At 40.5% G+C, this 18,373-nt stretch overlaps 1 protein-coding gene across 8 annotated transcripts in view; it reads left to right on the top strand.

Annotated features, from left to right (window-relative positions):
- The window catches only part of sntg2 (syntrophin gamma 2), a 245,000-nt gene that overhangs the window by 74,170 nt on the left and 152,457 nt on the right, over nucleotides 1–18,373 (top strand). The window contains exon 1 of one of the 8 annotated variants that reach the window (XM_062982676.1): nucleotides 12,020–12,184. The exons of the other annotated variants lie outside the window; for them this stretch is intronic. Within the exon in view, the coding sequence (XP_062838746.1) occupies nucleotides 12,068–12,184 (117 nt within the window). The 5' untranslated portion in view covers nucleotides 12,020–12,067. Of the gene's footprint in view, nucleotides 1–12,019; nucleotides 12,185–18,373 lie in introns of those variants that run through there. 8 annotated transcript variants of the gene reach the window in all.

Genomic DNA, 18,373 nt, shown 5'->3' with positions numbered 1-18,373 from the left:
AAACCCCGCACTAAATTCAGCCTTTCCGCATATAAAACAGCATGAGGCTGGCAGGAAATCACCCTCTAAATCTTTCAGTTCATTTCCAAATACTGAATGGGGCCAAGAGTGATGACATCACATTGGGTTTTCTTCTGGAAGAGACGCAGATTTCAGTTGAAATGCTACTGGAGAAACATCCCGCCCAAGAATGCCATTGGAATTATGCTGTCGGGACATAGAAACATTCTAGGAACATTCAAGGGAATAACAGTGGTCTCAAATTTTACTCCTTAGAGTTCCCCACAATGGTGTGATATGCCACATTGTGTACTGGGGACATTCAGTTTGGAAATTATATTTGAACATAATGTGCAGATACTCAATGTGCTAATGAACAGGCATTTCTCTCTTTAACAGTATAGATAGCTCCAGGCACAGCAGTATCAATCCTCAGTTTCCAAAGATTCCAAATCTCTGTGGAGCAGAATGTATGGCCAAACCACATGTTATATACATACGTTGAGTTTTTTTCCCCCATAGAATCATAGAATCATAGAATAGTAGAGTTGGAAGAGACCTCATGGGCCATCCAGTCCAACCCCCTGCCAAGAAGCAGGAAATCACATTCAAAGCACCCAGCCTCTGCTTAAAAGCCTCCAAGGAAGGAGCCTCCACCACAGTCCGGGGGAGAGAGTTCCACTGTCGAACAGCCCTCACAGTGAGGAAGTTCTTCCTGATGTTCAGGTGGAATCTCCTTTCCTGTAGTTTGAAGCCATTGTTCCGTGTCCTAGTCTGCAGGGCAGCAGAAAACAAGCTTGCTCCCTCCTCCCTATGACTTCCCTTCACGTATTTGTACATGGCTATCATGTCTCCTCTCAGCCTTCTCTTCTGCAGGCTAAACATGCCAAGCTCTTTAAGCCGCTCCTCATAGGGCTTGTTCTCCAGACCCTTAATCATTTTAGTCGCCCTCCTCTGAACGCTTTCCAGCTTGTCAACATCTCCCTTCAACTGTGGTGCCCAGAATTGGATGCAGTATTCCAGGTGTGGTCTGACCAAGGCAGAATAGAGGGGGAGCATGACTTCCCTGGATCTAGACGCTATACCCCTATTGATGCAGGCCAGAATCCCGTTGGCTTTTTTAGCTGCTGCATCACATTGTTGGCTCATGTTTAACTTGTTGTCCACGAGGACTCCAAGGTCTTTTTCGCACACACTGCTGTCAAGCCAGGCGTCCCCCATTCTGTATCTTTGATTTCCATTTTTTCTGCCGAAATGAAGTATCTTGCATTTGTCCCTGTTGAACTTCATTTTGTTAGTTTCGGCCCATCTCTCTAGTCTGTCAAGATCGTTTTGAATTCTGCTCCTGTCTTCTGGAGTGTTAGCTATCCCTCCCAGTTTTGTGTCGTCTGCAAACTTGATGATCGTGCCTTCTAACCCTTCGTCTAAGTCGTTAATAAAGATGTTGAACAGAACCGGGCCCAGGACGGAACCCTGCGGCACTCCACTTGTCACTTCTTTCCATGATGAAGATGACGCATTGGTGAGCACCCTTTGGGTTCGTTCACTTAGCCAATTGCAGATCCACCTAACCGTAGTTTTGTCTAGCCCACATTTTACTAGTTTATTTGCCAGAAGGTCGTGGGGGACTTTGTCGAAGGCCTTTCTGAAATCCAGGTAGGCTACATCCCTACATTCCCTGTATCGACCCAGCTTGTAACTCTATCGAAAAAAGAGATCAGATTAGTCTGGCATGATTTGTTTTTGGTAAATCCGTGTTGACTATTAGCAATGACCGCATTTGTTTCTAAGTGTTCGCAGACCACTTCCTTGATGATCTTTTCCAGAATCTTGCCTGGTATCGATGTGAGGCTGACCGGACGGTAATTGTTTGGGTCGTTCTTTTTTCCCTTCTTGAAGATAGGGGCCACATTCGCCCTCCTCCAATCTGCTGGGACTTCTCCCGTTCTCCAAGAACTCTCGAAGATAATTGCTAGTGGTTCTGAAATAACTTCCGCTAATTCCTTCAATACTCTTGGATGTAGCTGATCTGGCCCTGGGGACTTGAATTCGTTTAGAGAGGCCAGGTGTTCCTGGACAACTTGTTTCCCTATTTGGGATTGGATTTCCCCCAATCCTTCGTCCATTCCATGTTGCTGAGGTTGAAGATGGCTTTCTTTTTGTGAGAAGACTGAGGCAAAGAAGGCATTGAGCAGTTCTGCCTTTTCCCTGTCCCCTGTCGCCATCACCCCATATTCTCCTTGCAGAGGCCCTATCGCCTCCTTTTTCTTCCTTTTTCTACCAACGTAAGCAAAAAAGCCTTTTTTGTTGTTTTTTATGTCCCTGGCAAACCTGAGCTCATTTTGTGCTTTAGCCTTGCGAACCTTTTCCCTACAGGTGTTGGCTATACGTTTGAATTCTTCTTTGGTGATTTCTCCCCTTTTCCACTTCTTGTGCATGTCACTTTTGAGCTTTAGCTCAGTTAGAAGTTCTTTGGACATCCATTCTGGCTTCTTTGCACTTGTCTTACTTTTCTTCTTTGTTGGCACTGTTTGCATTTGCGCCTTGAGTATTTCACTTTTGAAAAACTCCCATCCATCCTTAACTCCCTTGTTTTTTAATATTGGCGTCCATGGAATGCCGCTCAGTAATTCCTTCATTTTTTGGAAGTCAGCTCTCTTAAAGTCGAGAATGCGTGTTTGACTTGTCTTTGTTTCAGCATTCCTTTGTATTGCAAACTCCAGGAGCACATGGTCACTTGCCCCTAAGGATCCAACCACTTCAACTGTATTGATCAGGTCTTCCACATTTGTTAAGATTAGATCAAGAGTTGCTGATCCTCTTGTTGCCTCTTCTACCTTCTGGACCATAAAATTGTCTGCAAGGCAAGTGAGGAATTTATTGGACTTTGTACTCTTGGCTGAGTTTGTTTTCCAGCAGATATCGGAATAATTGAAATCGCCCATAACTACTATATCTCTTCTTTGTGCCTGTTTGGTCAGCTGTTGACAGAAGGCTTCATCAAGTCCTTCATCCTGACTCGGAGGTCTGTAGTAGACACCCACGACAAGATCTTTTTGAGTCCCGGTTCCCTTGATTCTTATCCAGATGCTTTCATGTTCCCCTCCCTTCCGATACTTCTCCACCCAAAGAGCATAAAATGTTAGAAAGTATCCAACTGATGTACATGGGGAAGATCAGTCCCTCTTAAGGAAACATATCCAGATCTCAGTCGTTTTGTTATTATTGCTTTTTGAAGTGAAATACCCCAGTTTTCCGGTTAGATATTCAGGTAAGATTATCAATTGTATCACAGTGTATAGGGTTGAGAAACATTAGGTTGAGAAATAATGTTTGAAGTTTCTAGGCAGAGATCCTACATCTGGATTGTGCAAGAGAAATTCTGCATGTGGAATTAAACATTAATTGTGTTAAACAACTAATACATTAAATGGCAGTCTTGCACAATTGAATGCACACTCCAATATTCAGCCCAATGCACAATCAGCAACATCATAAATACACCTCCATCTCTTTCAACTTTCAACATTCTGCCTTGGACACAAATGGTCAACCATTTCTGTGCAGATTTTAAATATACATAAAACACCAGCAGGTTTCTGCCCTCACTATTTGGGACCATAGTGTCTTATACTGAAATATTTGGTTCAGCTTTAGTGCACTGTAGAGTTTCTTTTGATAGAAGACTTTTGTTTCAAAGAATGACAAGTGAGCATTTCCATGAGTCCTGTGTTGCTAATCATTTAAATTCTTCTAGCAAAGGCATCTCAACTCCTTACTTCTTATTAACATTCTGAATCCTTTTAATTGATTTAATTGTCTGGCATACCTCTTGTTTCATTATTTCACCATTAATATTCTTTGGCTCAAATAAAACGTTTGTCCAATGCAAATTAAATAGGGGCTGGATGCTGTAAATATTGATCCATATATTCATTTAGAGACTGTGCCCTAGTGCTGTATAAACTAAGTTATTTGATACTCTCAGGGATCATTGTTGCTGCATTGGGGATGCTAAAGAGAGTCCAAAGGATTTGGGATAATATATTCTACTGCCACTTATATTTTTTTGAAAATGGAAACACAAGAGCACCAATTTCAGTTGATTAATGTCATATGGCTGTTGGTTTTCTGATCTACCTTTCCTCTTTCTTTTTAAAAATGTTTTTATTGGACATTTCCCATTTTTCCCCAAAAAAGGGAGGTGGGAAAGTTAGGGGAAGAAAGAAGGCTAAGGAAGGTTGGTGTAATGAGGTTATTGTTAGTGAATTAAGTGTTTTCACATTGCCCCGGTGGCACAATGGGTAACCCTTGTGCCAGCAGGAATACTGACTAAAAGGTTGGTGGTTCGAATCCGGGGAGCAGGGTGAGCTCCTGTCTGTGAGCTCTAGTTCACCATGTAGGGATGTGAGAGAAGCCCCCATAGGATGGTAAAACATCAAAACATCCAGACATCCCCTGTGCAACATCTTGCAGATGGCCAATTCTCTCACACCAGAAGCAATTTGCTTCTGACACACACACAAAAACTATTTAGGGTAGTGCAAAGATACCTTTCCTCATTCTTGATTTAAATAACATTTCTGAATTGTCTTTTGCCCTGTTTGGAAAAGTCATATATTTTCCCAAAGAGATGAAAAGTACCTATATAGAATAGGTCATTTGGATAGTGAAATGTGAAGGAGAGATGGCACAGATGTGAGGAAATCTTTGTAAATTGCTTATTTTTGACAAAGCAGATTATCTCAACAGATTGAGGCAGGATGTCAAGAGCGTGTAAATGTCCACAAGATATATCATCTCCAGCCTGTGAACAAGCTAAGTGCTTTGTGGGTGGGGAGACATTCTTGGAATTTGGTTAAGGGTCTCTGCATGAAACAAGCATCTTTTTCCTGTAAGTCACATAGGAAGCAAAGATCAACAATACTTTAAAGTTGTTGACAGATCATCCAGTGCTTCCAGACAATTGGTATTATAGCTAAGCTATGCAGCTTTCACAATGTACCCAACTTATGCAAAAACTATTGTCCCAAATGTGGAAGCATTCTTGAGATTGCCACAAAATATCTACCAGCCAAGAATTAAAATGTGCAATTTGCTGGTGCTGAATAGTGGATACTTCGAATGGACAATATGAGGACCTTATCACATACAAAGAGTGCCTGATGCTCTTTGCCTATGGTTCTTATCACATGATGCAAAGTCCATTTCATCAGACATTTGTAGGCACTTGTAGGCCATGAGTACTTTTGGAAAATAGGAAACAGTCTATTTCAATTGTCCTCAATTTCACCACATGAATCAGAAGCAGTTTTTAATGGCCGATAGGTAGACCTGTCTACACCTCATCTTTTGTGCCAGTGACATGTCTTTTGAGATGTGTTTTGTTTTTTATCCCACTTGGTTCTTGTTTGCTGAAATGACCAACAGTACACTTTTAGTGGCAGAGAAAGACCATGAGTAAAGCCATAAATGTTTGTTGTTGTTTTTTTTGCTTTCCCATTATTGTTTCTTTTTTTAAAAAAAATCAGAACTGTACAGCTCTGTAGGAACAAAAAGATGTTTTTACATTTCTCTGTTGGGTCAGAGGGCACAAACTTGTGTGCTTGTGCAAGATCTGGCAAAAAATAATACCAAAAAATTATTTATTTATTTATTTATTTATTTATTACATTTATATTCCGCCCTTCTCACCCCTGAGGAGGAACTCAGGGTAGCTTACAATCAAGTATAAAACAGAGTATATAAAAAGAATTACAATTAAAACAATAGCATTAATTAAAACATCCATATAAATATACATTCAGAGGCGCGTCGCGAGTCATAATCCAGGTCTGTCAGTACTTCGTCATGAATTTGTTTCAGTTAATGCTGTATCTATCGCTCAAAGGCTGGTCCCATAACCAAGTTTTAATTTTTTCACGAAAAGACAAGAGAGAGGGAGCCTGCCTGATCTCATTAGGGAGGACGTTCCACAGACGAGGGGCCATCACTGAAAAAGCCTTGTCTCTCATCTCCTCCACTCATGTTTGCGAGGGTGGTGGGATCAAGAGTAGGGCCTCCCTCTAAGATCTTAAACTGTGAGGTGGGTCAAACAAAAGGAAGACAGTGATGTAAAGGAACATGACTCTGGGAGGAGTGTGGTGCAATAGGTTAAATCAGCCAAGGGCAAACTTTGGCCCTCCAGGTGTTTTGGATTTCAACTCTGACAATTCTTAACAGCCTACCAGCTGTTAGGAATTGTGGGAGTTAAAGTCCAAAACACCTGAAGGGCCAAAGTTTACCCATGGCTGGGTTAAACCCTTGTGTCAGCTGGACTGCTGACTTGAAGTTTGGGTTGCTCACCTGAATGTTGCCGGTTCGAATCCGTGAGATGGGGTGAGCTTCCATCTGTCAGCTGTAGCTTGCAGGGACATAAGAGAAGCCTCCCAGAAGTATGATAACACATCCAGGCATCCCCTGGGCAATGTCTCTGTAGACAGCCAATTTTCTCACACCAAAAACGACCTGCAGTATGTTCTCAAGTTGCTTTTGACATGATAAAAAAACTGAAAGGAGTCAGCCGTCTGTTGTGTAATGAGTCTGATGTGCATTTTAAAATTAGAAATAATAGGAAACTGTTAATATTATTATTAACTTTAAACCCACCTTTCTCCTTGTGGGACGCAATGCGGCTAACAATTCAACAGTTTAGTCAAAGTTTAGAAAGTGCAATATAAAAGTAAAAAAATAATTAAATAGCACAGTATGGTAAAAATAAAATATAATACTCTTAAAATAGCCTTTAAAACTCACACGTTTGTAAGATGGAGTGATTAGGTATCCACTCCTCATCTAGCATTCTTTAATAATTGGTTTCCTACTTTATTTTTTATTTTATAATTTTTATTATATTATAAGTAGTAAATACAGTGAAAGCGAGGAAAACAATTGTATAGGGATAGTGAGACAGAGGTGTCGGAAAAAAGGGGGTGGGAAAAACAAAGAGAGGTAGTAAAAAAAGGGGGGGGGAGAATTTTTTTTAAAAAATATATAAATAAAAACAATTGTGACTTCCCATTGTTCCCATTGCAATATGCAGGGTGAACAGGAGCACATTCAGAAAACAGGTGAAAGGAACATTCATACTCTGAGTTCTTCAAACAGGGCTGAACATTTGACAACTTGTATAAAACTTCAGAATATTGTGGAAGGGGTTTTTTTCTACACCACAGAGAAAATATGTTACGTGTTGCTCTTGTCCTTTATTAATTATTTCATTTACAAAAATTGGGTGTAGGTTTCTAGCCACAATAGCTGTAAATAATTGATAATGTGTTCTACGGTAAAGATGGGCATCATAAATAGAGTTTTTATTTTCTGAATTGACTAATTCAGATGCATTTGAGGAAGCAGATTTAGTCTACAGAAGTTTATGCTACTGACTTCATTCTCTCTATTAGTCTCTAAAGTGTTACAAGACCCCTTTGTAAGCATAAGTGACAAATTTCTTGCCTTGGCTAATTCCAAACCAGCCTCCTGAAACACAGAATGGCATAAAGAATAAACATGTGTGACACATAAATCAAAATGGCTGTACCTCTGAGTCCATCAGCAATAGGCAACTATTAGCAAGCCAGCTTCTTTGTCCTACTGGGTGCATCTTTTCTTGGTTTTGAACATGGTTGAATAATCAGGTATTATAATTTGAAAGGCTTACTTTTTATCCAGTTTGGTAAGGGAGACATGTAATGGAAAACTTCAGTTTTCATTTTAGAACTCAATTGATTATAAGGGGGGTTTTGTCCCAAGACATGCATTTCTTGCCAGAATGAGTCAAGCATGCTTCAGTTCACCACAACGCAAAATGATTTCTGAAATTTGAAGATGCGCGTATCTCTACTGTAGAGAAATATGTAAGACATGCACAATCTCTCAGGGCTGTTAATAACAAGGTGTTTTGGGAGGTCTCTCATTCATAGGATTACCATACGTCAAAGCTGACTTGACAGCAACTGACAACAGTGGACAAGACACAAAATCTTGAGCAATTCATACTTCAGTGTCACATCACATTTAAAGCTACCATAAAATTGGTAATTGCAGAAACTGGTAAAATCAGTGTTAAATATTTCAGATATGTTTTATTATATCATATCAGTTATGGAATCTGTGAATGATAACAGGTCGACTTTCCTAACCAGCATAACAAAAGGAAGATAATACTCAACCAAAAGGTCAGCAATTCAAATCCGGGGTGTGGGGTGAGTTTTCACTGTTAGCTTCAGCTTCTGCCAACCTAGCAGTTCAAAAACATGCAAATGTGAGTAGATCAATATGTTCTGGTGGGAAGGTAACAGTGCTCCATGCAGTCATGCCAGCTACATGACCTTGGAGGTGTCTATGGACAATGCCGGCTCTTCGGCTTAGAAATGGAGATGAGCAACCAACCCCCAGAGTCGGACGTGACTAGACTTAATGTCAGGGGAAAACTTTTACCTTTACTATGATTTTTAGTATTAGCCACTTTGAGTCTTCTTCAGGAAAGAAAAAGCAAGATATAAAAACTACCACTAATAATAATAATAAAACAAGAATAGATTTTGCTTCTGTAAACTGAAACAGCTCTATTGCTTTGCTTTCTGTTCCTGGTGATTTATTTCTTTCAAGTACAGCCTCCACTTCACTTTCTATAACTGTAATCTCACCTTTAAATGGTTATTCCTTGAATCTTTCCTCCTTTCATCTCTTTTATATAGTTTTTCAGTGTGATGTTTCCTTTGTCTTTTTATTTATGTTTGGTCATGTAATATGTTCTCTTGATGATCATAGAGAATCCCCACTCGTGATTTATATTTCCCTGTGATTTTGTGGATCTTACTGAAGAGCTCTCTTGTTCTTCCTTTTTCGCTGCCATCTTATGTTTCTTTTCATTGATTATTATAGTAGTTCTTGTCTCTGTGCACAAGTTGCTGAACAGGTGCATTCAGGGTTCTGACTCTATTTCTGTCACCTTTTACTTTTGTTTCTGTCTGCCTTTAACTGCTTGATGAGTTTCATCTTTATATTTCTCTTTCTTTTTGGCGGCAGATAGTGTCTTTTTGCATTCCTCCCCTATAATGTTCATAGTTTCAGTCCAGATTGTTCTGGCTTCCAATTAATTAGGCTTAATAGTGAAAAAATACCTTTTTTACATTTTCTTTAAATTCAACATGGATATTTTTCATGTATTTTTTCATGATGGTTGATTTAGTGTTTTTAATTGGCTTTACTTTAATTTTTGATATTAGCAGTTCGTGATCTGTGTCAAAATTTTCTCCTGGTTTTGTTATTCTGTGGTGTCCATCTATTTATCTAGTCACCTCTTTGGTTGCTTGAGGAAGTGTTTACAATGAACAAGCTGTTGGTCTTACAACATTCAGTCAGTCATACCTCTGCTTCACTTCTTAAGCCTAGACTAAATTCTACAATTTCAAATTCTGTTCTGTTTCCTGCAATACATCCTTTTAAACAAGACATTATACTTTTTCAAGTTAATTGTCATTTTCACTCATGTGTCAAAGGAAAGCCATGTACTAACAGTGATTTTCATATGAAATGTGGAGATACTTGGATTTATTATGTTTTTCTAACCATGGTGATGATTACAAAGCTTTGCATCAGAAAAATTGCCTATAGAAAATTTCTGTTGAATGTGACATGAAATGTTCCCCTTTTAATTCTATGCAATATTTCCAACTGAACATGCGAAAAACTGAATGTCAAAAATCTACACTGTCCATTATCACATAATAATAATAATAATAATAATAATAATAATAATAATAATAATAAAAACTTTATTTATACCCCGCCACCATCTCCCCAACGGGGACTCGGGGCGGCTAACATGGGGCCATGCCCAGAGCAATACAATATAACAAAAAATAAAACAACATAACATAGCACCATTAAAAATACAATAAATAATAATAGGCATTTCATCAAGAAATCAAAAAACAGTAAAACAAGGGCAGGCCACGTGAACACAAAGATGAAACCTGGAGTGAGAAGGACATAGGGGTACTCCACTGCGGGCAGGGACATATGGAAGTGGGGTAATCTAGAGGACAGATGTTCGGGGTGGGAGTAACACAGGAATAACAGAAATTACTCACCAAAGGCACAGCGGAAGAGCCATGTTTTCAAGTCTTTCCTAAAAGCTAACAGAGTGGGAGCTTGCCTAATTTCAGTAGGTAGCATCATGCTAAGATGCTAAGTTTTGCTATATGTCATATATTTTTTCAGAGACAACAGACAGAGGATTTTTAAAAACATGTTCTCCTTTGCCTGGTTCTTATGCTTATACTACTACTAATAATAATAATCTAAGTATTATTAGTATTATTATGTTTTATTTATATCCTGCTTTTTCTTTCCATACGGAGTCTCAAAACGGCTCACAATGAAAAGCATTTCAAAACAACATAAAATGTACAAATAAAAATATTAAAACAGTATTAAACAACATTACTATTAAAATAATCCAGGTTAAAACCATAAAAGCATATAAAATCACATCACAAAAGTTGGCAAGCATAGTAATTTTTTTTTTTTTTTGCTGCAGTTAGAGCTTCAGGCCTCAGAAATTGAACTGAAACTTCTTAAATTATCCTCAGCTATGAGCAAGTGATGCCATTACTTGTGAGGCTTGGCAGTGTTTAAGGAACTGGGATCCCAACTGAAACAAGCTTTTGACAGATTGAGCAGAGGAAACTAGATGTTTCTCTTTTTTAGTGAGCATTCCTCTAAGATTCGAAACAATGGAATACCAACACTGGCATTGTTCCTCATTGAGAAAATATTTTGAACTAAATTATGTCAGTGTTTGAGTACAGAACTGGAAGAGTTCAATTTCTACTGGTTTGATGAATAAGTAGGTACTGACTGAGAAAGTCCTTGTAGAACAAATAAGGTTTGTTTGTTTGTTTGTTTGTTGTGTGTCTTCAAGTAGTTACCGACTTATAGCAATCTTATCACATGGTTTGGTTGGAAATATTTCTTCAGAGAGGGGCTTCCCTTCACCTTTTTTGAGGCCAAGAGTGTAATTTGTTCAAATTCTCACAATAGGTTTTCATTATTGAGCACAGATTTGAATCCTAGTTTCCTAGAGTCTCAGGTCACAACACCATACTGGCTCTCCCTTCTGCACTTATTTTTCTAAGCTACTTTGAGTATCAGGACAAGGGAGAAAATAGTTTAACTTAATAATGACCAGAATCCTGTATCTATGTTGCATCTCTGTAAATGGACCGACATAGCCCTATACTAACATTTAATGCTGTAGCAGATCACGGCTTCAATTCTAGTGGGCATTTAAATCTTTGTAAGTGGAATGATGTAGGGAAAAATATGATTTGTGCAGATGTGTAATATCCGTATTCAGTAGAAAGTCTGTTGGAAATGAGGCCAGTCTTGTCTGTTGGAGGCAAGTGGGAATGTTGCAATTGGCCAAATAATAAATGTAATAATAATAATAAATAGAGTAAAATAATAAATATATTAATATGAATAAAGAGTAAATTACTATATGCAATAATAATAGAGAAAAATAATAAATGTAATAATAATGAGTAAAATAATGAATACAATTATAATAATAATAGAGAAAATAATTATTATATTAATAATAATAAATAGTAAAATACAATACGCAACAATAATAACAGAGTAAAATAATAAATGTAATAATAATAAAGAGAGAAAATGTAATAAGAGAGTAAGATAATAAATGCAATAATAAGAGAGTAAAATAATAAATGTAATAATAATAATAGAGTAAAATATAAATAATATTATTAGAGTAAAATAATAAATATATTATTAATAATAAAGAGTAAAATAATATATACAATAATAATAATAGAGAAAAATAATAAATGCAATAATAATGAGTAAAATAATGAATACAATTATAATGAGAGAGAAAAATAAATGTAATAATAATAATAAATGTAATAATAATAAATGTAACAACAACAAACAATCATAATCCAATAATCACCACAGATTATTTTAACTACAGTATATATTTTGGGGAAAGTGCTGTATGTATTTAAATAATAAAACATGGGAAATACTGACTTGGGAAGGGGGTGGGAAAGAAGGACTGGAAACACAAGTCCTCAAGATGGTGCCGAGGCAGGCTGATTCTCCGCTGGGCTCCGTGAGTTTGTTTTAAAAAGCTTTAAAACTATTGCTCTTTTGACGTCTCTCTGAGCTATAAACTGGGCTTGAAACCTGAGGGTGACGGAGGTCACCAGAGGGGAGTCCTAAGCTATAGAGGGTGGTAAAAGTGAGAAGCAAACAACAAAGAGTGAGAAACAAACGGGAACAAACGAGAGCCTGGCGTGGGAGAGTAGAAGGCATTATTTGCCATTAAAAACTGGCGTTTTACAACTGTTGCTACATCTGATTGTCAGATTGCCAGACAGCCTCTAAAGACAATACGACCTGTCCCCGTTCTACTATACCCTTGGCCTTGAGAGGAGGAGGAAAGCAAGAAGAGAGCAGGTAGAAGATTGGGAGTGATCCTTGCAGCCACCATTTTCCAGCCTGTGGCTGTTCCTCCCTCCTCCCCCCCCCCTTTTTTTTCCAGCTCCAAAGTGCTTTCAACAACCTGCGGAGGCCTGGGCTGAACAACATTGGGAGGAAATTGTTGGAGGAGACAGGAGGCCTTGGCTTGGCTTACGAAGCCCTTGAGCCATTGATTTACGTTCTGCTGCCGCTCTATGGACTGGGAGGCATTCCTTCACAAGGAACTATCATCATCACTGCTTTAGAGAGGCCCTTGAAGGACTGCCTTGCCGGTCTGAGTAGCGGCCTCCATTGGGGACTGCAGTTGTTGTTGTGTGTGGAGTTTACGGTTGCTGACTGAGGGAGGCTCCGGTGTCATACCATCTGGCGTCACCACCTTCTTTTTCTTCTTTTTTCTCCTCCTTTTGCTTTTTTTCCCATCCCCTTTTAAATTTTATGTTGTTTTTAGTCTATATTGTTTTAGTCTATATTGTTGCACTGGGCCACTGTCATTTTGTTTATTAGAATCATAGAATCATAGAATAGTAGAGTTGGAAGAGACCACATGGGCCATCCAGTCCAACCCCCTGCTAAGAAGCAGGAAATCGCATTCAAAGCACCCCCGACAGATGGCCATCCAGCCTCTGCTTAAAAGCCTCCAAAGAAGGAGCCTCCACCACGGCCCCGGGGAGAGAGTTCCACTGTCGAACAGCTCTCACAGTGAGGAAGTTCTTCCTGATGTTCAGGTGGAATCTCCTTTCCTGTAGTTTGACGCCATTGTTCAGTGTCCTAGTCTGCAGGGAAGCAGAAAACAAGCTTGCTCCCTCCTCCCTATGACTTCCCTTCACGTATTTGTACATGGCTATCATGTCTCCTCTCAGCCTTCTCTTCTGCAGGCTAAACATGCCCAGCTCTTTAAGCCGCTCCTCATAGTGCTTGTTCTCCAGACCCTTAATCATTTTAGTCGCCCTCCTCTGGACGCTTTCCAGCTTGTCAACATCTCCCTTCAACTGTGGTACCCAAAATTGGACACAGTATTCCAGGTGTGGTCTGACCAAGGCAGAATAGAGGGGGAGCATAACTTCCCTGGATCTAGACGCTATTCCCCTATTGATGCAGGCCAGAATCCCATTGGCTTTTTTAGCAGCCGCGTCACATTGTTGGCTCATGTTTAACTTGTTGTCCACGAGGACTCCAAGGTCTTTTTCGCACACACTGCTGTCAAGCCAGGCGTCCCCCATTCTGTATCTTTGATTTCCATTTTTTCTGCCGAAGTGAAGTATCTTGCATTTGTCCCTGTTGAACTTCATTTTGTTAGTTTTGGCCCATCTCTCTAGTCTGTCAAGATCGTTTTGAATTCTGCTCCTGTCTTCTGGAGTGTTAGCTATCCCTCCCAGTTTTGTGTCGTCTGCAAACTTGATGATCGTGCCTTCTAACCCTTCATCTAAGTCGTTAATAAAGATGTTGAACAGAACCGGGCCCAGGACGGAGCCCTGCGGCACTCCACTTGTCACTTCTTTCCATGATGAAGATGACGCATTGGTGAGCACCCTTTGGGTTCGTTCGCTTAGCCAATTACAGATACACCTAACCGTAGTTTTGTCTAGCCCACATTTTACTAGTTTGTTTGCCAGAAGGTCGTGGGGGACTTTGTCGAAGGCCTTACTGAAATCCAGGTATGCTACATCCACAGCATTCCCTGTATCGACCCAACTCGTAACTCTATCGAAAAAAGAGATCAGATTAGTCTTGCATGACTTGTTTTTGGTAAATCCGTGTTGACTATTAGCAATGACTGCATTTGTTTCTAAGTGTTCGCAGACCACTTCCTTAATGATCTTTTCCAGAATTTTGCCTGGTATTGATGTGAGGCTGACCGGACGGTAATTGTTTGGGTCGTTCTTTTTTCCCTTCTTGAAGATAGGGACCACATTCGCCCTCCTCCAATCTGCGGGGACTTCTCCCGTTCTCCAAGAACTCTCGAAGATAATTGCCAGTGGTTCTGAAATAACTTCCGCTAGTTCCTTCAGTACTCTTGGATGTAGCTGATCTGGCCCTGGGGACTTAAATTCGTTTAGAGTGGCCAGGTGTTCCTGGACAACTTGTTTCCCTATTTGGGGTTGGATTTCCCCCAATCCTTCGTCCATTCCATGTTTCTGAGGTTGAAGATGGCTTTCTTTTTGTGAGAAGACTGAGGCAAAGAAGGCATTAAGTAGTTCTGCCTTTTCCCTGTCCCCTGTCGCCATCACCCCATCTTCTCCTTGCAATGGCCCTATCGCCTCCTTTTTCTTCCTTTTTCTACCAACGTAAGCAAAAAAGCCTTTTTTGTTGTTTTTTATGTCCCTGGCAAGCCTGAGCTCATTTTGCGCTTTAGCCTTGCGAACCCTTTCCCTACAGGTGTTGGCTATACGTTTGAATTCTTTTTTGGTGATTTCTCCCCTTCTCCACTTCTTGTGCATGTCACTTTTGAGCTTTAGTTCGGTTAGAAGTTCTTTGGACATCCATTCTGGCTTCTTTGCACTTGTCTTATTTTTCTTCTTTGTTGGCACTGTTTGCATTTGCGCCTTGAGTATTTCACTTTTGAAAAACTCCCATCCATCCTTAACTCCCTTGTTTTTTAATATCGGCGTCCATGGAATGCCGCTCAGTAATTCCTTCATTTTTTGGTAGTCAGCTTTCTTAAAGTCCAGAATGCGTGTTTGACTTGTCTTAGTTTCAGCATTCCTTTGTATTGCAAACTGCAGGAGCACATGGTCACTTGCCCCTAAGGATCCAACCACTTCAACTGTATTGATCAGGTCTTCCACATTTGTTAAGATTAGATCAAGAGTTGCTGATCCCCTTGTTGCCTCTTCTACCTTCTGGACCATAAAATTATCTGCAAGGCAAGTGAGGAATTTGTTGGACTTTGTACTCTTGGCTGAGTTTGTTTTCCAGCAGATATCGGGATAATTGAAATCGCCCATGACTACTATATCTCTTCTTTGTGCCTGTTTGGTCAGCTGTTGACAGAAGGCTTCATCAAGTCCTTCATCCTGACTCGGAGGTCTGTAGTAGACACCCACGACAAGATCTTTTTGAGTCCCGGTTCCCTTGATTCTTATCCAGATGCTTTCAAGCTGGTTTCCCGGATTACAGTCTTGCATTTCTTCTGCAACGTAACTGTTTTTGACATATAAAGCTACTCCCCCTCCTCTCCCCTTTGTTCTATTTCTGTGAAAGAGGTTATAGCCCTCAATGGTTAAATTCCAGTGATGGGAGTCATCCCACCAGGTTTCAGTGATGCCTATGACATCGTATGTGTGGTGCTGTGCTAGGAGTTGGAGTTCGTCTTGATTATTTCCCATGCTCTGAGCATTAGTGTAAAGACATGTAAGCCCCTGTGACCTCCCCTCGAACTGTTTATTTGGGATTATTGTGCTCTCTGTACTTGGTCCTTGCTGTGTTTGTGCAGCCCTCCGTTTAGCCTTTTGGCGGTTCCCTGTGGTCGTGGGTAATATAGTGTTCGCCAGGCTGTTGTTCCCCTCCCCCAGTGGATCTAGTTTAAAGTGCGCTTGATGAGGTTTGTGAGTCTGTGTGCAAAAAGATGTTTTCCTACTTGTGTGAGATGCACCCCATCGCTTGCCAGTAGTCCATCCTCTTGGAAGAGTAGACCATGGTCAAGGAAGCCAAAATGCTCCTCTTGACACCATTTTCTGAGCCAGTTATTGACCTGTACTATTTTTCCGGCCCTTGTAGAGCCGTGTCCTACAACGGGGAGGAGGGATGAAAAGATCACATGTACATTATACAGTTTTAGCTTTGTTCCCAGAGCTCGAAAATCATTTGTGATCTTTTGAAAAGTATGCCTAGCGGTGTCATTGGTACCTACATGAATCAACATAAGGTGGGGAGGGTGATGGGGCTTTAGGAGCCTGCTGAGCCTCTGAGTGATATGGTGTATTTTTGCCCCCAGGAGGCAGCATGTTTCTTGAGCCATCCCATCCGGTCTGGAAATGATGGCTTCCGTTCCTCTAAGGAGGGAGTCACCTACTACCAAGACCTGTTTCCCTTGAGGATTGACAGGGTCCCTTTTGTGCAAGACAGTGTGTATGTCCCCTGAAGAGTGTTCCTGTTGAAGTGAATCATGTAGGTGTAAAGTGTTGTCCTCCTCCTCAACATCCCCAGTGCATTCATCAATGACAATCCATTGAGATACATCCGAGAGCCCATTACTCTCCCAAGGATGTTCCTGTTGCTCCTGGTCTATGATTGGGGATAGAGCATTTGCATGATTACATAAGTGTGACTGTGGTGATGCACTGTCCCCGTCAGGGCTATCCCCTGCGCATTGATCCAGGGTGGTCCACTGAGTGGTATCTAAGAAACTGTGGTCCTCCACAAGATGTGTTTCCTGATTGTATGTTAATGATGTAAGAATTTCAAATCTGTTGTGTAAATGCAGCTGAGTAGAGGAGTTCTGCGGAGGCTGCCTGGTCCTGCGTCTCCTTCTATGGGTGACCTCCTTCCAAGCCTGAGGGTTGTCTACCTTTGAGTTGATCTCCCCATAAGGTTCCTGATCATGGTCTTGGTGGTGTTGGTGTGATGCAGGCTGCAGATCTACAGCAGCGTGTTGTGCAGTGTCCAAGAAGAGCTCGAGTGCCTGAATGTCCTTAAGGGTCTTAATACAGTGCTCGAGCTGTTGGATCCTCTGCTCCATCAGAGTCATCTGTTTGCATTTGGAGCAGATGTAGTTGTCTAGTTTTTGTGTGAAAAAGCGGAACATGCCACAGCTGGTGCATGTGATGGGAATGTTTTGCTTTTGTTGCATCTCTTGGTGAGCGTGGTGGCCAAGTGGGATCTTTGTACAGTTAAGTAATATGCATGCACTTTATGTGCAGACTGCAACAAACCACCTCTTTGTGTATTTGTTTATGTTACTTTGTTTCCTGTATGTACTGCAAAGGATAGTTAGTAAAGGAAACTCACACTGGCAAATAAAGCTTTCCCAGAAACTCAATTAACAGGGGACAATGCCTGCTGTCAATCAACTTAAGTACCTGGCTCTCTTTCAACACAACAGTCACACAACAGTTAGACTTTGACCACAGGAGCCAAGCCCACACTCAGTTTAAAATCTTAGCCAAATCTTAGCCAAATCCTACCTGAAGCCAGGGAGCAAAAATGTCCTCCTGCTGCCTCTGCTTCTGCGAGAACCAACTGCCCTTCTGGGATCAGGCTCTGGCAGAAACTCACACTGGCAAATAAAGCTTTCCCAGAAACTCAATTAACAGGGGACAATGCCTGCTGTCAATCAATTTAAGTACCTGGCTCTCTTTCAACACAACAGTCACACAACAGTTAGACTTTTTTTTACTAGTGTTAGACGATAGACATTTTAAGATAGGAGGGCTAGCTTGGTTAGAAGAAGGCAGGCCTGGCAAGGGGCTGAGATATTATGAAATTCCCTATGTGTTAATGGTATGGTTTATTGATGGTTTTAGAAGGTGTATGAGGGTAAGAGCAGGTAAACAGGAATGCTGGTTGAAGCATGTAAATAGTGGAGAATTGGTTGGAAAGTTGTAGGTAGGGAGAAAGGAAAGAGAAGTTTATCAGGAAGGTTAAGTTTAAGAAAGGAATTGAGTGGTAATAACTGTGAGTGTTGGAAGGGTATTAGAGAATGAATCAGACGGACATATATGGGAATTACGAACTAGCTCAGCTGTGTTATCTTATGGGCAGGTCCTTTAGTCTCGTTCTGTCACAACTAGTACCTAAATGAGAAAATAGATCACCTCCTTAAAGGGGTCTCATTGCTGGTAAATAACCCCATAAAGCATGATGTCCCTGAGGAGGAGAA

This window comes from Anolis carolinensis, chromosome 1, assembly GCF_035594765.1.
Source record: "Anolis carolinensis isolate JA03-04 chromosome 1, rAnoCar3.1.pri, whole genome shotgun sequence".
Lineage (NCBI taxonomy): Eukaryota > Metazoa > Chordata > Lepidosauria > Squamata > Dactyloidae > Anolis > Anolis carolinensis.
Note: the sequence above shows the minus strand (reverse complement) of the source record. Positions and strands in the feature narration are given on the sequence as shown.